At 36.1% G+C, this 23301-nt stretch overlaps 1 protein-coding gene across 1 annotated transcript in view; it reads right to left on the reverse strand.

The window, feature by feature from the left end:
* Nucleotides 1-4569: 4569 nt before the first annotated feature.
* Nucleotides 4570-23301, reverse strand: part of LOC137239918 (transcription elongation factor 1 homolog) — a 185032-nt gene continuing 166300 nt past the window's right edge. The window contains exon 2 of the mRNA XM_067765723.1: nucleotides 4570-4901. Within this exon, the coding sequence (XP_067621824.1) occupies nucleotides 4769-4901 (133 nt within the window). The 3' untranslated portion in view covers nucleotides 4570-4768. The remainder of the gene's footprint in view (nucleotides 4902-23301) is intronic.

Here is a 23301-nt window from a genome sequence, read left to right on the forward strand (position 1 = left end):
GAAGGCAATTGGGAAAAACTTTACAACAGGCATGACGTAGCTGAATGCGTTTATAACCATTTCAACTATCGTAGGAGTGCGAGTTCGACTCCCACTCCCGGGAGAAAAGGCTTTGAAGAGATTTACAGGGTATAATCGAAACAGCTGTCGCCTTGTCCGTCCTGATGTCACGTTGTTTAAATTTTTCCCAAATTATTAAATAAATTATAAAAATTAAAAAATTGCTTCAAATAAATGTTTTCATACATTTAAAAAAGCAATATGGGCAATCCCCGATTATTAAAATCATACAAACAGACAAAATTGGTTAATTCGTTGTAGTTCTATAAATAGAACGAAAACAGCAACAAAACCAAAGTTTCTTTGAAAACCGCCGTACCAAGCATAGGTTTAACACATAATTGCATACGAAGTATGCAATGTGTAAAAGATTAAAATATGCAAAAAGAAGGCAATTGGGAAAAACTTTACAACAGGCATGACGTAGCTGAATGCGTTTATAACCATTTCAACTATCGTAGGAGTGCGAGTTCGACTCCCACTCCCGGGAGAAAAGGCTTTGAAGAGATTTACAAGGTATAATCGAAACAGCTGTCGCCTTGTCCGTCCTGATGTCACGTTGTTTAAATTTTTCCCAAATTATTAAATAAATTATAAAAATTAAAAAATTGCTTTTTTAAATGTATGAAAACATTTATTTGAAGCAATACGGGCAATCCCCGATTATTAAAATCATACAAACAGACAAAATTGGTTAATTCGTTGTAGTTCTATAAATAGAACGAAAACAGCAACAAAACCAAAGTTTCTTTGAAAACCGCCGTACCAAGCATAGCTTTAACACATAATTGCATACGAAGTATGCAATGTGTAAAAGATTAAAATATGCAAAAAGAAGGCAATTGGGAAAAACTTTACAACAGGCATGACGTAGCTGAATGCGTTTATAACCATTTCAACTATCGTAGGAGTGCGAGTTCGACTCCCACTCCCGGGAGAAAAGGCTTTGAAGAGATTTACAAGGTATAATCGAAACAGCTGTCGCCTTGTCCGTCCTGATGTCACGTTGTTTAAATTTTTCCCAAATTATTAAATAAATTATAAAAACTAAAGGAATTCTTCATAAATATCATGACGATCCCATCTGGGAAGGCCACCCAGAAACGGCATGATCTAAAAAAAAATATTGTTGGAAAAAATGAAATGCATCCACTGTAAGCATTGGTTTAACCACTTATCACTATATAGCTACTTCTTGCCCAGGCAGCAACTGAATCTACCCAATCTACTGTATTGTAACGATCTTAGTGCAATTCCGTTTATTTCCAACCTTCTGCTAACGTTCGAATCACTAAACTGTTGAATAAATAACTCCAATATTCGAAAAATGGAAAATGGCCAAGGTGGTCCCGCTACTAAAGCCTGGGAAACCAGCTAACATAGGAGAGTCGTATCGCCCGATATGTCTCCTATCGCCAGTAGCAAACACGCTTGAGGCCATTTTGCTCCCCTACTTCAGAGCAAATTTGAAGCTAGCCTTTCATCAGCATGGCTTCAGAAAATTCTATAGCACCACCACCGCGCTAAATGCCATCAGCACCCAGATAAATTGCGGTTTAAATCAAAACCCCCCCATAGAACAGTACTCGTTGCGCTAGACCTATTAAAAGCTTTTGATACGGTCAACCATGGCACGTTACTGCAAGACCTGGAAGGGTCTACCCTCCCCCATGTCTTAAAAGATGGACCGCAAATTTCCTGGGTGGTCGGCAGGCATCGGTGCAATTTAGAAATGAAACATCAAAACCAAGAAGAATTAAACAAGGGGTACCACAGGGTGTTGTGCTATTCCCACTTTTGTTAAATTTTCACCTCTCTGAGCTTTGCAACAGAATAAACTTGCGCGAAACTTGGCATTATCACCCACTAAATCTTCCGCGACCTTATTTTCAACATGGACGTCCCAAATGTCGACCATTTTGAACATCCACGTCGATGGCAGCACGCAGCCGTAATAACATCCTCAAATCCTTTGCTGGCAGTACTTGGAGAAAACACAAAGAAACGCTCATTACCACATACAAAACATTTGGCCAGCCGATTGCGTGCTACGCGTCTCCTATATGGTCGCCAAGCCTAAAAATTACCCACTGGAATAAGCTACAGGCCTGCCAAAATACTGCTCTCAGAACCGCCACGGGCTGTCTTCTTATGTCCCAGAACGCCATCTACATAATGAGGAGAGAATACTCCCCATCAGGGAGAGAAATGAGATGGTAACCAAACAGTTCCTGTTGAATACCCAGAAACCTGAGCATCCCAACAGACATCTGATTGATGAGCCAACACAGCCTAGGGACTTAAGGAGTCATCTCCGTAAAACACAAGCAGGTCCTTGGTGAACAAACAGGCGTCGGGCCTTTATGCCAGGAATTTCCCGGTGAATCCAGTACTCAAAGAACAGTACCCAAAACTTGCGGAAGAGGAACGCATACTCCCCAGGGAATCGCGAGTCACTCTATCTCAACTTCGTTCTGGATACTGTAACAGATTAAACTCTTTATCCAGAATCAACACCGACATACAAACCGTATGCCCCGCTTGCAATGTGTCCCCATATGACACCAACCCTCTCTTTAATTGTAATATGGAACCAACGCCTCTAACACCCCTTTCATTATGGTCCATCCCTGTTGAAACAGCAAGCTTCCTTGGACTCCCGTTAGAGGATATTGATGACAATTTGTGATCGGTCGCAGCTATTAGGTGGGGTGAAGCATTGCTACAACAACAACAACGTCCCAAATGTCGACCATTTTGAACATCCACGTCGATGGCACTACGATACCGACTGTCCTACACCCCAAAATCTTGGGTGTGACGTTTGATCAGGATCTAAATTTTGGTGAGCATGCAGCCGAAATTGTACCGAAAATCCAGAGCCGTAATAAAATCCTCAAATTCCTTGCTGGCAGTACTTTTGGAAAAGACAAAGAAACGCTCATTATCATATACAAAGCAATTGGCCAGTCGATTGCATGCTACGCGTCCCCTATATGGTCTCCAAGCCTAAAAACTACTCACTGGAAGAAGCTACATTCCTGCCCAAATACTGCTCTCAGAACCGCCACGGACTGTCTTCTTATGCCCCCAGAACACCATCTACATAATGAGGCGAGAATACTCCCCATCAGGGAGAGAAACGAGATGCTAACCAAACAGTTCCTGTTGAATACCCAGAAACCTGGGCATCCCAACAGACATCTGATTGATGAGCCCTGAGAACTCAGCCGTATGACGCAAAAAAACACAAGCAGGTCCTCAGGGAACTCCACAAACAGGCGTCGGACCTTTATGCCATAGTGATATCCCGGGTAACTGTCAAGCGGATCTCTTAGCCCGCATCGGTACAACTGAACCGGATGAAGATGGCTATAGGGATTTCGGGATCCCGCTGGCCACATGTGGATTTCTCCTCCATAGCTGGGTCTCGAATCAGCTCAGCAAACGTTGGGCGGATACCACGTCTTGCAGGGTAGCAAGATCTCCCTGGCCAAAAGTGGATGGCAGGAGGTCTGCTGAAATAATTGGGTTCACTAAGGCTCACCTATCAATGGTCATTGGGGTTTTGACAGGGCACTGTCCCATGGGTATCCATGCGGTACGTCTCAATATACTGGAAACTCCATCCTGCTGCAGCTGTATGGAGGATGATGAGGTGGAATCACTTATGCTTGATTGTCCAGCTTTTTCCAGAACTAGGCGAGAGTACTTCGGTCGTGACTCACTTGGATCTCCCTAGGATATATCCAAAGTTGAGATCGGTATCATTCGGAGCTTTATCGTTGCTACCCAACGATTCTCTAAGTAGCTAGATCTAAGTCACCGTTATTTTTGGTGTATGTGGTATCACAACGGACCTTCGTGTTGTCCAAGTGAGCTATCCTAATCAGGGCAGCTACCACCTAACCTATGCCAGGAATTGCCCGGTGAATCCAGTGCTCAAAGAACAGAACTTGCGGTAGAGGAACGCATACTGCCCAGGGAAACGCGAGTCACTCTAGCTCAACTTCGTTCTGGATACTGTAGCAGGCTAAACTCTTACCTCTCCAGAATCAGCCCCGACTGCTTGCAATGTGTCCCCACATGACACCAACCATCTCTTTAAATGTAATGTGGAACCAAGGCCTCTAACACCCCTTTCATTATGATCCACCACTGTTGAAACAGCAAGTTTCCTCCGACTCCCGTTAGAGGATATTGATGACAATTTGTGATCGGTCGCATCTTTAGGCGGGGCGAAGCACTGCTACAACAACAACAACAACGACTAGCAGTGCTGAAGCAAATGTTGTCACAAATTTCAATCGATATGTCAACGCAGCTGGAAGAACAGAAAACTTATATGCCATCACAGCTGGACGGAAGACATATATGGCATCCAGATTAGAAACACAGGAGCATCTCTTATAATTGCCGGTGGCAAAAATTTCTTCGCAGTTAGAAGCACAGGAAGCAAGGGTATCATCAAAACTAAAAGCGCAGATTGCTAATAAAACACATATCATCTTCATAACTTAAAAACTTTATTATATTTTATGCATATGTAAATTTGGTGTTAAAAAGAAATCAACATATTGCCTTTTTTTAATTTTGACCTTTTTCAACCAGCCGTACGTGCCCCAATATTTATAAATTGTGTGAACTTTAAACTGTTATACAATGGAACTATGTTGTAATATATATATATATATAATTCACGCGAACGCTAATTAGCGGTTTCACAGGCATCAACCCAATCGTTGTAAACGTCAATAGGCTCGGATAAGAAATTTATACTTGTTTGAAAGTCTTCCAAGCACACCCTACAAGTGACTCTGGCAGTGTTGCGGGTTTTGTCCCTAGGGAAAGAAAAAAAGGTAAAGTTAATTTAATGAATACACATATGTTTACAAATACTCTCTCAGTATGAAAAATAACGTCGAAAAAGTTTCATAATTTATTACAGCTTACGATTTCTTCTCGAACACAAGCGAGATTTTCGAGACCCGAGAAATCGCGAACTCTCCTTCTCGCGAGATTCTCGTGTCTCGAAGTACTCGTAAATCTCGCGAGCTTCTCGACATAAACTTAATTGCTGTATGGGCAGTATTTATACACTTTTTTTGATTATATTGCTTTTCAATGACATTTAACTCAAAATGTATTTATTATAAATTTTTGTATTTATATCGGCCTACTGATTTGTAAGATCGCGGGTTCGAATCGAGCTCAAGGCCTAACAATAATTATTTTATCATTATTATTGTTATGATAAATTTTTTCTTAATTGAAAAAATTATTAAATTAGAATAGAAGAAAGAAAAAATTTATACAACTGCCAAAGCTCGTTGTATATATCCATTTCGGGAACTGCTAAATTCCTTCATCGGCAACGTTTAGGCGCCGCTGCCATAACCATTCAGCCATCACAACGGTTTTTTGTTTGTCTTCATTAATCATACTTCTATTCTGGTTCTTGCCAATTGATATTCACAACACTGCGACATCCGTTGCAGAATGAATGTGAAAATTGGACTTGTTTGATGGCAAAATGCCATAGTGTCATATTTTATTGACACTTTTTCTCCGTGCTCTGGGATGTATTAACAATTTTTGTTGTTATATCGGCCTACTGATTTGTAAGATCGCGGGTTCGAGTCGAGCTCAAGGCCTAGCAATAATTATTTTATCATTATTATAGTTATGATACATTTTTCTTAATTGACAAAATTATTGAATTAGAATAGAAGAAAGAAAAAATTTATGTAACTGCCAAAGCTCGTTGTATAGATCCATTTCGGGAACTGCTAAATTCCTTCATCGGCAACGTTTAGGCGCCGCTGCTATAACCATTCAGCCATCACAGCTGTTTTTTGTTTGTCTTCATTAATATTACTTCTATTCTGGTTCTTGCCAATTGATATTCACAACACTACGACATCTGTTGCAGAATGAATGTGAAAATTGGACTTGTTTGATGGCAATGCTGCCATAGTGTCATATTTTATTGACTTTTTCCCCGTGCTCTGGGGATGTATTAACAATTTTTGTTGTTATATCGGCCTACTGATTTGTAAGATCGCGGGTTCGAAGCGAGCTCAAGGTTTAACAATAATTATTTTATCATTATTATTGTTATCTTCTGATTATTTTCGGCCTTAGATTTATAAATTTTAAATATTTAACGAGCTCGAGGCCATATACATATATATTCAGATTAAAACCCGGATAGATTTTATATATATGTATATATTTTAAGTTTTATTTAGTCGATATTTCGACCTCAATCTGAGGTCATTCTCAAGACTGTAAAAAACAAACATGAAACATTAAAATCATAAATAATATAAAAACCTATTTATAAACTTACACTCTTGGGTGTAGCTTGTCGACTAATTTTACAATATTAAACATAAGTACAAGAAGGCAATAGAACCGAAAAAGTAAACATCCAAAAAATATACAGTAATGGTAAACAAACTTTTACACAAACAGCAATACATTAAACTAACTAAATAATAGGCGAAACTCTCATAGTGCTCTCCTGTTGCTCCTGTTGATCAGTTGGCGGTATGCCGACGCGCATTTTTCCGTATCTGCTTTGTAGTTCATTCGTTTCTCTCTCGGTTCGTTAATAATAAACAACATCTCAAGTGTGTATCTTTTGTTGTAATGCTTCTCCTGTTGCATTATTGCTACGTTCTCAAAATCTGGAGTGTGCCCGGTTTCTCTGCAATGCTGACTTAAAGCTGTTTTGTTTTCATTAGGGTGGTCGCGATTTTTTAAATTTGATTTATGGGCGGAAATCCTTGTTTTTAATCTGGACTTAGTTGTACCAACATATACCTTCGGGCATACGTAGGACCCGTCATTTTTGCAAGGAATCCGGTATATAACGTCCGATTTGTCATATTTTTCTATTTTGCTTTTTGTATTACTGAATATTTTCTGGACGGTATTATTATAAGTAAATGCTATTTTAAATCTCTCACGGTCATACATTTTGGAATATTTCATTCTATTTGATAGCCCCGGAACATGCGTGGATGTCTTATATATTTTATTAGTTTTGTCATTAAAGGTTTGATTGGTGTTAGCTTTTGTAAAATAGTCGTGAATATAGCCTCTTATTAGACCTAAAGGAAAATCGTTGTCTTTCAGAATTTTCGTAATGATTTCTATATTTTTTCCATGGTATATCGTATCACTGATTGATAAAACTCTCTTGATAAAGTTTTTGGCTGTGTTGACTATGGTTGATTTGTCGTGCTTTGAATAAAAATTTATCAATCTGCCCGATGCAGTGGGTCTTTTGTACCAATCAAAGGATAACTTATTATGCTTTCTTACTACCAGCGTATCTAGATATGGTAGTAATCCATCTTTTTCAATTTCAAATGTAAATTTGATAGTTCTATTGTAGCTGTTTAATAGATTTATCATGTCCTCCACTGAATTCGTTTTCACAATGGCAAACAGATCGTCAACATATTTTGTTAGCAAACGGGGCTTTTGAGACGCATCCTCTTCAAATTTTGTTAGCAATTCCTCCATTACTATGTCTGCTATGACCGGCGATGCCGGTGACCCCATCGGCATTCCTACACGCTGTTCATATATTTTATTGTTGACTTTAAAATACCTATTTTCTTTAATACAAAAACGCACGACTCCCAAGAACAGTTCTTTGGTCAGAGTTGTATGGGGTTCTATCAGATTCCATTTGGACGATATAATTTCCAAGGCATGATCCACAGGAATACTGGGAAATAGCGAAACAACATCGAATGATACTAGACTCTCATCATCAAATATGTGCGTGTCTTTTATTTTATTCTTGAATTCAATAGCGTCTTTGACATTATATTTTGATGATTTCGTAATATTTTTGAGGACGTTAACAACATATTTACATAAACTGTACGAAGGGGAGTTAACAGACGAACAAATGGGTCTTAGGGGAACTCCTTCCTTGTGGATCTTTGGGAGACCATATAATCTTGGCGCGTTGGCCGTTTTACTCAAAAGTTTATATCTCTCTTTTGTATCTATCATTTTATTCTTGAATAATTTCTCAACAATTTCATTATTTTTTTCTTGTAACTTATTGGTAGGGTCACGCTTCAAAATGCGATATGCAGAAATGTCATTAACCATTTGCTGCACCTTCATTTCATAATCTGATTTTTTCATCAAGACTGTAGCATTGCCTTTGTCGGCATTCAGAACCAATAAGTCGTTGTTCTTCTTAAGGAACATCTTTGCCGATTGTAGGGTATCTAAAATAAATCTGTCACGCTCACTGATTTTCGGTTTTTTTAAGTGATCCCTTATTAGTGAAGTAAAGTTATTTCTCTCAATTTCTTGCTGTTCCTTGTCTTGGATGGTCTGAATACAGTCCTCTCCGTCTGCTATTAATTTAAATAGTGGGAACTCTTCATTTATCATTGGTAAAGAGAACTTGGGACCTAAAGAGAGAAGCCATTGAATATCTGTCGGTATGTCTGTCTGTGTGGTATTACAAAACCACTCAGGTATGGATTTAATGTTCAGCGATTGTTTTTGTAAATCTCTGAGTCTTTCAAATTTGTTAGTTTGTGTCTTCTTAGCTTTTGTTGTGAGATTATCTATTAGGAGTCTTTCACTGTCGAAAAATATGGACGCATCTTCCGTATCAAGTTGTTGGTGTAGTTTATTTTTTATGGTATTTACCTCATTTTCCTTTAATTTCCGCAGTTCATGCTTACTTCTTATTATAATACTCAAAAGTTTGTTCTCTGCATTTCTCAAATATGATACCGCTGCATTCCTTATCTTCTTCGGTAATTTCTTGTCATCGGTGTTGTTGTTGAGGACGTTGGATATATTCTTCATAGCATTACTTATAAATTTCGGTATTATTGCACTCTTCCTGCATCTCACAAGAAACTTCGTTGACTGCGTCAACTTAGCTAGTTGTTGTGTGCCATGTTGGTAACGTTTTATACACTTTTTGGTTTCAATTCCATATTTGCTTTTGATATCTCTGTAGATATTCCGCGTATTTTTTTTGTTACGGTGTGCTCTCCGTTCCATAATTATCTTCTGATTATTTTCGGCCTTAGATTTATAAATTTTAAATATTTAACGAGCTCGAGGCCATATACATATATATTCAGATTAAAACCCGGATAGATTTTATATATATGTATATATTTTAAGTTTTATTTAGTCGATATTTCGACCTCAATCTGAGGTCATTCTCAAGACTGTAAAAAACAAACATGAAACATTAAAATCATAAATAATATAAAAACCTATTTATAAACTTACACTCTTGGGTGTAGCTTGTCGACTAATTTTACAATATTAAACATAAGTACAAGAAGGCAATAGAACCGAAAAAGTAAACATCCAAAAAATATACAGTAATGGTAAACAAACTTTTACACAAACAGCAATACATTAAACTAACTAAATAATAGGCGAAACTCTCATAGTGCTCTCCTGTTGCTCCTGTTGATCAGTTGGCGGTATGCCGACGCGCATTTTTCCGTATCTGCTTTGTAGTTCATTCGTTTCTCTCTCGGTTCGTTAATAATAAACAACATCTCAAGTGTGTATCTTTTGTTGTAATGCTTCTCCTGTTGCATTATTGCTACGTTCTCAAAATCTGGAGTGTGCCCGGTTTCTCTGCAATGCTGACTTAAAGCTGTTTTGTTTTCATTAGGGTGGTCGCGATTTTTTAAATTTGATTTATGGGCGGAAATCCTTGTTTTTAATCTGGACTTAGTTGTACCAACATATACCTTCGGGCATACGTAGGACCCGTCATTTTTGCAAGGAATCCGGTATATAACGTCCGATTTGTCATATTTTTCTATTTTGCTTTTTGTATTACTGAATATTTTCTGGACGGTATTATTATAAGTAAATGCTATTTTAAATCTCTCACGGTCATACATTTTGGAATATTTCATTCTATTTGATAGCCCCGGAACATGCGTGGATGTCTTATATATTTTATTAGTTTTGTCATTAAAGGTTTGATTGGTGTTAGCTTTTGTAAAATAGTCGTGAATATAGCCTCTTATTAGACCTAAAGGAAAATCGTTGTCTTTCAGAATTTTCGTAATGATTTCTATATTTTTTCCATGGTATATCGTATCACTGATTGATAAAACTCTCTTGATAAAGTTTTTGGCTGTGTTGACTATGGTTGATTTGTCGTGCTTTGAATAAAAATTTATCAATCTGCCCGATGCAGTGGGTCTTTTGTACCAATCAAAGGATAACTTATTATGCTTTCTTACTACCAGCGTATCTAGATATGGTAGTAATCCATCTTTTTCAATTTCAAATGTAAATTTGATAGTTCTATTGTAGCTGTTTAATAGATTTATCATGTCCTCCACTGAATTCGTTTTCACAATGGCAAACAGATCGTCAACATATTTTGTTAGCAAACGGGGCTTTTGAGACGCATCCTCTTCAAATTTTGTTAGCAATTCCTCCATTACTATGTCTGCTATGACCGGCGATGCCGGTGACCCCATCGGCATTCCTACACGCTGTTCATATATTTTATTGTTGACTTTAAAATACCTATTTTCTTTAATACAAAAACGCACGACTCCCAAGAACAGTTCTTTGGTCAGAGTTGTATGGGGTTCTATCAGATTCCATTTGGACGATATAATTTCCAAGGCATGATCCACAGGAATACTGGGAAATAGCGAAACAACATCGAATGATACTAGACTCTCATCATCAAATATGTGCGTGTCTTTTATTTTATTCTTGAATTCAATAGCGTCTTTGACATTATATTTTGATGATTTCGTAATATTTTTGAGGACGTTAACAACATATTTACATAAACTGTACGAAGGGGAGTTAACAGACGAACAAATGGGTCTTAGGGGAACTCCTTCCTTGTGGATCTTTGGGAGACCATATAATCGTGGCGCGTTGGCCGTTTTACTCAAAAGTTTATATCTCTCTTTTGTATCTATCATTTTATTCTTGAATAATTTCTCAACAATTTCATTATTTTTTTCTTGTAACTTATTGGTAGGGTCACGCTTCAAAATGCGATATGCAGAAATGTCATTAACCATTTGCTGCACCTTCATTTCATAATCTGATTTTTTCATCAAGACTGTAGCATTGCCTTTGTCGGCATTCAGAAAATATTCAGTAATACAAAAAGCAAAATAGAAAAATATGACAAATCGGACGTTATATACCGGATTCCTTGCAAAAATGACGGGTCCTACGTATGCCCGAAGGTATATGTTGGTACAACTAAGTCCAGATTAAAAACAAGGATTTCCGCCCATAAATCAAATTTAAAAAATCGCGACCACCCTAATGAAAACAAAACAGCTTTAAGTCAGCATTGCAGAGAAACCGGGCACACTCCAGATTTTGAGAACGTAGCAATAATGCAACAGGAGAAGCATTACAACAAAAGATACACACTTGAGATGTTGTTTATTATTAACGAACCGAGAGAGAAACGAATGAACTACAAAGCAGATACGGAAAAATGCGCGTCGGCATACCGCCAACTGATCAACAGGAGCAACAGGAGAGCACTATGAGAGTTTCGCCTATTATTTAGTTAGTTTAATGTATTGCTGTTTGTGTAAAAGTTTGTTTACCATTACTGTATATTTTTTGGATGTTTACTTTTTCGGTTCTATTGCCTTCTTGTACTTATGTTTAATATTGTAAAATTAGTCGACAAGCTACACCCAAGAGTGTAAGTTTATAAATAGGTTTTTATATTATTTATGATTTTAATGTTTCATGTTTGTTTTTTACAGTCTTGAGAATGACCTCAGATTGAGGTCGAAATATCGACTAAATAAAACTTAAAATATATACATATATATAAAATCTATCCGGGTTTTAATCTGAATATATATGTATATGGCCTCGAGCTCGTTAAATATTTAAAATTCATTATTATTGTTATGATAAATTTTTTCTTAATTGAAAAAATTATTTAATTAGAATAGAAGAAAGAAAAAATTTAGACAAATGCCAAAGCTCGTTGTATAGATCCATTTCGGGAACTGCTAAATTCCTTCATCGGCAACGTTTAGGCGCCGCTGCTATTACCATTCAGCCATCACAGCGGTTTTACAAATCAGTAGGCCGATATAACAACAAAAATTGTTAATAAATTGCAGAGCACGGGGAAAAAGTGTCAATAAAATATGACACTATGGCAGCATTGCCATCAAACAAGTCCAATTTTCACATTCATTCTGCAACAGATGTCGCAGTGTTGTGAATATCAATTGGCACGAACCAGAATAGAAGTAGGATTAATGAAGACAAACAAAAAACCGCTGTGATGGCTGAATGGTTATACCAGCGGCTCCTAAACGTTGCCTATGAAGGAATTTAGCAGTTCCCGAAATGGATCTATACAACGAGCTTTGGCAGTTGTCTAAATTGTTTCTTTCTTCTATTCTAATTTAATAATTTTTTCAATTAAGAAAAAATTTATCATAACAATAATAATGATAAAATAATTATTGTTAGGCCTTGAGCTCAATTCGAACCCGCGATATTACAAATCAATAAGCCGATATAACAAGAAAATTTGTTAATACATCCCAAAGCACGGGGAAAAAGTGTCAATAAAATATGACACTATGACAGCATTGCCATCAAACAAGTCCAATTTTCACATTCATTCTGCAACAGATGCCGCAGTGTTGTGAATATCAATTGGCAAGAACCAGAATAGAAGTAGGATTAATGAAGACAAACAAAAAACCGCTGTGATGCCTGAATGGTTATAGCAGCGGCGCCTAAACTTTGCCGATGAAGGAATTTAGCCGTTCCCGAAATGGATCTATACAACGAGCTTTGGCAGTTGTCTAAATTTTTTCTTTCTTCTATTCTAATTTAATAATTTTTTCAATTAAGAAAAAATTTATCATAACAATAATAATGATAAAATAATTATTGTTAGGCCTTGAGCTCGATTCGATCCCGCGACCTTACAAATCAGTAGGCCGATATAAAAACAAAAATTGTTAATACATGCCAGAGCACGGGGAAAAAGTGTCAATACAATATTACACTATGGCAGCATTGCCATCAAATAAGTCCAATTTTCACATTCATTCTGCAACAGATGTCGCAGTGTTGTAAATATCAATTGGCAAGAACCAGAATAGAAGTAGGATTAATGAAGACAAACAAAAAACCGCTGTGATGGCTGAATGGTTATAGCAGCGGCGCCTAAACGTTGCCGATGAAGGAATTTAGCAGTTCCCGAAATGGATCTATACAACGAGCTTTGGCAGTTGTCTAAATTTTTTCTTTCTTCTATTCTAATTTAATAATTTTTTCAATTAAGAAAAAATTTATCATAACAATAATAATGATAAAATAATTATTGTTCAGCCTTGAGCTCGATTCGAACCCGCGATCTCATATTTATTATACATATAATATATATATAATTTTGTTCACAATATTTTTTTTTTTAACGAGACATCGAGAATACGGCTTCTCGTGAGATTCTCGAATCTCGAAATACTCGAGAGCTTCTCGACTTTCAATTCAGTCGCTGCATTGGCAGTATTCTACACATTTCGGTGTATTTTAGTTGTGGTTTTGTGGAAATTTTCGCTTGTGCTCCAAAAGAAATCGTAAGCTGTATATAAAACAGCCAATAAATCGATTAAATTGAATGTCGAGAAGCACGCGAGCCTTACGAGTATTTCGTGATTCGAGAATCTCGCGAGAATTGAAAGTCGAGAAGCTAGCGAGTATTACGAGTATTTCGAGATTCGAGAAATCGTAAGGTCTATTATTTATGTACAGTTAGGGCTTTTTCTAAATATGAAGACAAAATTTTGTATCAAAAATGTATCAGGGTTGTGCCAAAAAAGAAACGCTATGTTTTCGATATGATGGTCAACAAGTAGACGAATTTATTTTAAAGTACCGAATTATAATGAGCGCAGAATAGTCAGCCTCTACTGACAGAGAAAGTTCATATCGATGGGTGAAAGTTCACACTTGTGCTAAGTGCCTATTTGACTAAAACTGAGTTAACTGCACTATCTGAAACTTCAGCATCATGCCTACCTAGTGTGTATTTTTTGTAAGCCAGTTATCGGCTATGACGGCTTAGAAGCCAGTGTAAATATCTATTAAGTGCGTAAAATTTTAAATTCAGTGCGAAAAATGTGTTAAGTGATCTAACAAGTTTATATTTCACATTGAAAATAAATTTAATATGCGGATTTAGCAATGCGATACTTGCCTTCGCATATATTTTGGCGTGCTGATTTCGAATCTGCTATTAGAGTTGACCTATAGAGTCTAGTTTCGGCTCTAATCTCAAAAAACAGAAAATAAGCACTGGTGATTTTATTTAAAACTCGATTTTTGGAAAACCGTGATCCGTTAGGTGAATTCTGATGGCGGACTCGGATTAAGCACGCAAAGTACATAGAAATACATGTGCCGCATTACCAGATTCGCCTTATTTTGGCTTGTGTGGCTGTGTAATATATAACACAGTCGCACAAAAAAAGATAAAAAATCGGCGAATCAGGTACTACAACACATGTACCCGCATGTTTTTGGCGTGTATAATCCGAGTTCGTCAACACAATTGAACTAACGGCTCTAGGCTCAGGCCCAACTTAAAATTAACGTTTATGCTCTCCTGAAAACCTTGAAATTTGTCACTTATCACAAGTGTGCGCTCACCCATCGATATGTACTTATATATAGATATCAAATTCTTAATGACTTACATATGTGGTTGGCACATGCTTACTCCTGTTACCTAACAAACTTATGCATTAAGAGTATGTGGAATATGATTGACAAGCTGCTGTGCTGTTCTGCTATTGTCATCAAAGTTCATCTGAGTTCAGGACTGAAGAAATGTATGATAGTGATTCAAAGTCTAGTGTAATGCAGGGGTTCTCAACCTATGACAAGTACGTATGGCGCTCTAGAGTTACTGCAGGGATTCCTAATCTATCCCGGGCCCGTTTTAAGAGCTTTCAAATAGGAAATATGGCGATTATATGTATTATTATTTCTCGTAACGTGCGTATGTGAACTACTCGAGAGCTTGCTTTCTTCCCTGGTATGACATTCGCAATTCTTCCCCGTTGTAATCGTTGCGGTGGTACGTTGAATCATCAACATTGTGTCTTTAGCAATATTAGAGTGTCCGGTAGCCCAAATTGTAAGCACATGAAGTTCGTACAGTTATTCGTTTGACCAGCGGTTCCAAAAATGTTGCTTTATGGCAGTAATTTGGTCTCATTTTTCCACATGGCTAAGATCGTTTGACGCTAATAAGAAAAAATAAGCGGTAGCCGCGTGGTTGGATATTTCCAACGCGTTCACATCCGTTCCGCACTCCACAACTTTTAAGTCTCTCGAAGCACATGGCTTAACGGGAAAAATAATGAGCACAACTGCGACGATGAGTCTGGCTTCCAGATTAGACAGACGCCGGTGAGCACCATAGCTGCCCTGCTGATTGACGTGCGGGAATTGGACCGCTCAGGGCTGGCCCCATCCCGGAAGATAGATGCTACGGCAACGTTCTTATTGCCACGCCTAGACTTTAGTTTGCAAGGGGCAGACGTGGACAAAGAGTATCTTAGCGAAGCCGAAAATATAATAAAGAGAACAGCTAAACGCTGGATGAACCTACCTCTACGGGCTAGTACCGAGCTCGTCTTTATGCCACCGTGGCCCATGCATTCAAGATGCTGAGCTCAAAGGACCACATCGTGAGTAATATAGCGGTTTCATCGGTGAGACAAGTTACGGCGGAAAGATAAAGATAGGCAGCATGTCATATAGATATGGCGAGATACCTGTCCAGCGAATCCCACGTGCCCCACTCGACGAAGGTGCGGACGGCAACGGCCAGGATTAGCAGCAAGGTGAAGCTACGCTGGACATGGTCCTCAGCGTAATCCGAGCTTTGGATCCAGTGTGGTACACCAACTGATATGGGTTTAACAGTTGGCGAACATCATTTCGACACTGCGACGATGTGTGCTGCCTTAATGTCCTCGCACTGAACGCTGCAAAGAGTTGGCTTATAGATGTAGATAAGCACTGTCGAAAATGCGGAAGGGACTTGGAGACCTTGACCCATGTGCTTAACCACTGCACCCAACACTCCTCGGCTCGACAGCGGCACCACAACAACGTCCAAGACAGATTCGTAAGAGCTCTGAGATGCCCCGGGAACGTGAGAGTGAATAGAATAGTAAAGGGCTCCCGCGGTACTGCTGGCACGTTTAGACCGGGCAATGCTGCCATAGTGTCATATTTTATTGACACTTTTTCCCCGTGCTCTGGGATATATTAACAATTTTTGTTGTTATATCGGCCTACTGATTTGTAAAACCGCTGTGATGGCTGAATGGTTATAGCAGCGACGCCTAAACGTTGCCGATGAAGGAATTTAGCAGTTCACGAAATGGATCTATACAACGAGCTTTGGCAGTCGTCTAAATTTTTTCTTTCTTCTATTCTAATTTAATAATTTTTTCAATTAAGAAAAAATTTATCATAACAATAATAATGATAAAATAATTATTGTTAGGCCTTGAGCTCGATTCGAACCCGCAATCTTACAAATCAGTAGGCCGATATAACAACAAAAATTGTTAATACATGCCAGAGCACGGGGAAAAAGTGTCAATAAAATATGACACTATGGCAGCATTGTCATCAAATAAGTCCACTTTTCACATTCATTCTGAAACAGATGTCGCAGTGTTGTGAATATCAATTGGCAAGAACCAGAATAGAAGTAGGCTTAATGAAGACAAACAAAAAACCGCTGTGATGTGTAGTGTCAAATTGGGTCACTGCGTTTAAATCTGGCAACTCCCCCTCTAATAAATAAAAAGATGCAACACTCATATTAACACTTGGCATCACTTAAAATGTTAGAGTGGAATGACGCGGAGATTCAACCCCATTGGTTGAATCTCCCGTTACTAGAATCTATCACGCCATCGCATCATAGGATTTTCCCGTTATGCATTTGGCATACCGGCCAAGCTGCTTTGAAGCGTCAGCAGTTTTTCAGTTTTCAGTTTGGATTGAGCCGGCACGACATGAACACGCGAAAAATGAAACGTATAAGAAATAAAAGTTGTGAACAGAATTAAAAGACTAAAAGTTAAGTGAACGTGTACAAGTTTAAAAATAGTTATATAAATAAACAAACGAAAACTACACATATATTGGAAATTAAAAACTAAACGAAACAAACATAAACCTAATAAAATACAAATCAAATTAAGCAAAGAAAAGAGTATTTTTTATTGTTGTGTGTGTGCGTGCGTGTGGCTGCGAGCTCAAAAATAAGTGGCATCGAAATGCCACATTACATGGCGACCGTGACGATTCGTTCCTATGTGGAAAAAATGGTTAAATCAACAAAATCTACAGAAATACATATATATATAAAATTTAAAAAACTGAAAAATTACAAAAAAAAGTTATGTGGAAAATGTGGAGAAATTAAACAAAACACATTACTCACAAAAATTACGTACATGAAAATCAAAAATGTGACGAAGTGGACAATTTGCTACACAACTTTCAATTTTCTACATATATACATTTTTCTAAAATACAAAACTTTGAATTGAAAAAGCTAATAATTTGGAACTATATATGTTTATGTGCTGGTACGTACAGCCGGCCAAAAAGTCAGTCTCATAAAATAGCGGAACTAAAGCCGTAAAATCACCTGTAAAACATAAAATAGCGGCAGCAAAGCCGAAAAATCATCTTTAAAGCATTAATAAGAGCAATAAAATAACGGCACTTAAGCAAAATCAGCGTATATCACGGTAGGAGCAGAAGAGGAAAAAGGAAGACGGAACAGCAGGCAGAGCAGCGGCAGCATAGCAATTCAGAGGAGCGCAATAAAATACAGTCATGTACATATGTATGTATGCATAAAGGTTTATTTTAATATATGCATGTATGTATATCGAATTGATTTTGCCATTACAATAAAAATTTTCACTTTAATAACTTTCTGAATTCTACACTTTACAAAAAAGTTACCATTATTTAATTACAATTTCAGATATTATTGAAATCGAAATATAAATTTAAACAATTTCATGTAACTTCATTTAGCTAAATGATATTTTAAATAATTTCATATTAAAACTAAAAATTCTAAACTTCTGTTTTTCCAAGTCAAAAAGTTGCAATAGTTTTTCGTATTTTTCGTAATTTCACAGTTAAGATATTCACAAACAGTTCCCTCAACACTTATAAAATTGTTTGTTTGGAAAAATTAAAATATATGAAACATTATTATATATAAAATTAACGCTATTATATATTATCACAGCAAATCTGTTTCTAAGCTTCTTTAAATCAAAACAAAATATTTTATTTTTATAATAAAATTGTTCTCTGACATGCCAGAAAATGAAATTTTTGCCTTCATATACAAAAACTGAATTTAAATTGAAAACAATAAAATGTTTTCATTCATTTCGTTCGATTGCTATAGGAATTATAGAACATTTTGGAAATTTTATTAAAAGCGGTGGGTCCGTGATATAATATACGTCATACTTTTCATACCTTCAATATAAAGCGATGTGGTCGTAAACATCGCCGTATATTTGGAAAAATTTTGGTTAGGCTTGTGAAAATAAGTGCGGTTTTTCAAAAAAACAAAACACAATTTATATAATTATCTTAACCAGACTTACCATTTTATAACATTTATACGAAACGCGACAATTATTTACCGGATTTTCAAAACATACTCGGATTTACAAAATATTTAACTGATTTACAAAATTTTTTCATTTAAAATAATAATTTTCAATAAAATTACCCTGCTTCAAACACATGACCGATTCTGAGGGCAATTCCAGCGATAAATCAAGCCCTAAAGGTAGGTGTTCACTAGCTCGTCAAGAAGATTTTTTTTGGATTTAATGACTCAGATATCGCACAAATTAATTATTCAAATTTTCAATCAGTAACTAATATTGTTAACACTCATCCTTCAGCAAATTCGTCTAATAATTCAGACAACCTACTAACTAGCACTTCCAATTTTCAGTTAGAAGCTGACTTTACCAATTCTTGTTCTACTTCAAGTTCTTCTAATTTGCCTTCGACAAATAATTCTTCAGATTTACAATCGAATAACAATATTTCAATCATGGCAACCTCAGAACAGAAAAAGTTGTTCATTACCAGTTGCGCCTCAATTATTAGGGAAAACTACAGCGGCGATCCGCTGGCATTAGAATCTTTTATCGACAAAATAAAATTAATTGAAGTCTTCTCAGATGAAAATTTAAATAGCACTTCTATTGCATTTTTGAAATCCAAACTTGAGGGAAAAGCACGCGAAGCATTGCCAACCGTGATAAACTCAGTTGAGGACATAAAGACTGTCTTGAGAAATAGAATAAAACCGGACAACTCGAAAGTTGTTTCTGGTAAAATCGCGTCCTTACATGTCATCAATAATAACTACTCGGACTTTGCTAAGCGCTTTGAAGAACTATCCGACGCATTGGAACGTTCTTTGATTATTGAAGGTATGACACAAGCCAAGGCACATGAAATGGCCGTAGAGCAAACAGTGAATGTGTGCAGGTTGAACACTCGTTCAGAATTGGTCAAATCCATCCTGGCTTCAACTACCTTCGTGATTCAAAAGACGTAGTTGCAAAAATGATTGTTGAACGTAATAATGAAGTTAAAGAAAGACAAGTACTAGCATTCGTGGAAATTATAGAGGCTATAATTTCAATAATAGGTACAACAATCCAAATACGAGATTCAACAATAACAATAGAAATAACTACAACAATAATAATTACGGGTACAATAATTCTAATAGAAGTAATAATGACATATATAGCACTAATAGAAACAATCAGCCTAGTAGTAGTAACAATAACGCTACTAATAATAATAATAATAGACGTTCAAATTCGCGAAGTAATGCCAATGTACGCGCTTTAAACGTGAACGACCCTTAGGAGCGAACACTGGGGGATCGGGATCACCATTTAGACAATTAAACGAATCTTCTTCAAAAATATTAAAATCCATCTACTGCTTGACCTTTAATTATTCGGATTTTATTGAACTTCAATGTAGCGATTCCTACAAACCATGTACTTTCCTAGTAGATTCTCAAGCAGATATTTCTTTAATCAAAATTTCAAGTTTATCTCAAAATTGTAACTTTAATAGTAACGAAAAAACCAACATAACAGACGTAACACCTGAAACAATTTCAAGTTTAGGAACCTTAAAAACCAACTTAATTGCATATAAATTTTTAATACCGCATACCTTACATGTAGTTAACGACGCTTTCAATATACCTTCAGACGGAATACTCGGCAAAGACTTTTTAAAATTAAATAAATGCATTATTAATTATGCAAGCGATAGCATAACTATTAATACCGGCTTAAAAACAATAAACATTCCAATTTTGCACGGCACAAGTACCGATTCTTTAGTTATTCCTCCGGGATGTGAAGTTTATCGGTTATTTAAATTGCCAAAATGCGACAATCCCGTTTTTGTAGACTCACAAGAAATCTGCAGTGGTGTTTTTACGGCAAAGTGCATTGTTGAAACAAATAATCCAGTTCTAAAAATTTTAAATGTTACCGACGAAGTAAAACATGTCAACAATTGCAATCAATTGCAATATCGTAACGGAAGATATCACCAACTACAATGTCTACAAAATCAATGAAACTTCAAAAGATCAAAAACGCTTAGAGGAATTAAAAACCAACTTAATTGCATATAAATTTTTAATACCGCGTACCTTACATGTAGTTAACGACGATTTCAATATACCTTCAGACGGAATACTCGGCAAAGACTTTCTAAAATTAAATAAATGCATTATTAATTATGCAAGCGATAGCAAAACTATTAATACCGGCTTAAAAACAATAAACATTCCAATTTTGCACAGCACAAGTACCGATTCTTTAGTTATTCCTCTGAGATATGAAGTTTATCGGTTTTTTAAATTGCCAAAATGCGACAATCCCGTTTTTGTAGACTCACAAGAAATCTGTAGTGGTGTTTTTACGGCAAAGTGCATTGTTGAGACAAATAATCCAGTTCTAAAAATTTTAAATGTTACCGACGAAGTAAAACATGTCAACAATTGCAATATCGTAACGGAAGATATCACCAACTACAATGTCTACAAAATCAATGAAACTTCAAAAGATCAAAAACGCTTAGAGGAATTAACGAAAGTTTTGAAAAATCAAATGCCGGGTTATGCTCAGAAACAATTACTAGATTTATGCTTAAAATATGCCGATGTATTCGCTTTAAAAACTGATCGTATGACTTTAAATAACTTTTACGAACAAAAGCTACGTTTAACTGATAAAAATCCAGTATATATAAAAAACTATCGTTTACCATATACACAACGTGAAGAAATTAATAAACAAGTCGAAAATTTAATGCGAAATGATTTAATAGCACCCAGCTTTTCTAATTATAACAGTCGTTTAATTTTGGCGCCGAAAAAAGATCCTTCAGGCCAAAAGTCTTATCGTATGTGCGTTGATTTCAGGGCAGTCAGACCACAGACCATTAGTTATCTATTTAATATGAAAGATCCTTCCTCGAAACTCTCTAGAATCAGATTAGATTTATCAGAATACAATTTTACAATTGAATATATTAAAGGAAAAGCGAATGTCGTGGCTGATGCTCTTTCGCGTATAAGTATAGACGAGAGGTAAGATTCGACAAAACACGTTCTAGCCGTTAAAACGCGATCACAAACTAAACAAGAATTACAAAACGAAAAAATAAGTTTAAATGATACGACTTCTAACTATAATAAAGTACAAGTGTATGATAAATTTTCATACGATTTTTCAAACAAGATACCGCGAGTAAAATCAACAATACAATATAATAAAAATAAGGAGATCTCCAATTTACATATTTATGTGCATTTAAAACATAAAAAATATAATTTGCTTAATCTGAATGTGAATGTTAACGAAATAACGAACTTAGATGAGTTACTTTCGAGGCTTGAAAAAGCAGCCGACAATCACAATATTAAACAATTAGAATGGCCAAAAAGCGATTTATTTTTCAATAATTTTACAGTTACAAAGTTTAAAATCCGCGGAAATGAAATTTTAAAATCATTACAAATAATATTGACGGACCCTGTGGAGACCGTAACAGACAATGAACAGAAACAAAAACTTATGACAATTTATCACGAGGATCCACTATTAGGAGGTCATTGCGGAACAAAAAGGTTATATGCCAAATTAAGAACTAAATATTACTGGAAAAACATGACACGTGATATAGCGAAATGCGTGAAAAATTGCAATAAATGTCTTTTAAATAAAGTGAGACCAAAAACAAAAGAAAATCTTGTCCTTACTCCAACACCCTGTAAACCATTTGACATAGTAATTATCGATACAAAGGTCCACTTCCAGAATCGAACTATGGTAACAAGTTCGCTGTTACTATGATTTGTGACTTTTCTAAATACCTGGTAACAGTAGCTGTACCAGATAAATCAGCAAAAACTATCGCATGTGCTATTTTTGAAACCTTTATATTAACATATGGTACAATGAAAGCCATTAGATCCGATTTAGGGACGGAATACATAAATGAATTATTCTCGGAATTAACAAAACTTTTAAAAATTAATCATGATTTTTCAACAGCTTATCACCACGAAACTGTTGGTACTGTTGAAAGAAACCAAAGAGTCTTTAATGAATATTTATGTGCATATCTAGATGAAACGTATTCAGATTGGGATACGTATTTGAAATACTTTACATTTTTACATAATACTACAAGTAGTTCTGTTTTCGATAATAAATTTACTCCTTTCGAATTAGTATTTGGCAGGAAATCTACAATGCCACATGAATTACAAAAGGAACAAATCGATCCGATCTATAATGTAGAAAATTATACAAAAGAGCTAAAATATAGAATGCAAAAATCTCATAAAATGGCAACAAATTTGATTAATAAACATAAAATTAGAAATAAAAAATTACATGATAAAACGGCTAAGCCTTTAGAAATTAAAATTAATGATAGGGTTTTAGTAGAAACAGAACCGAGAAATAAACACAAACAAATTTTGCCGTGCGCGGACGTGTTTTTGATCGCTCTTCGAATTGTTATTCTTTTTACTTTGTAAACAAG

The sequence above is a fragment of the Eurosta solidaginis genome, chromosome 1, assembly GCF_040869045.1.
Source record: "Eurosta solidaginis isolate ZX-2024a chromosome 1, ASM4086904v1, whole genome shotgun sequence".
NCBI lineage: Eukaryota > Metazoa > Arthropoda > Insecta > Diptera > Tephritidae > Eurosta > Eurosta solidaginis.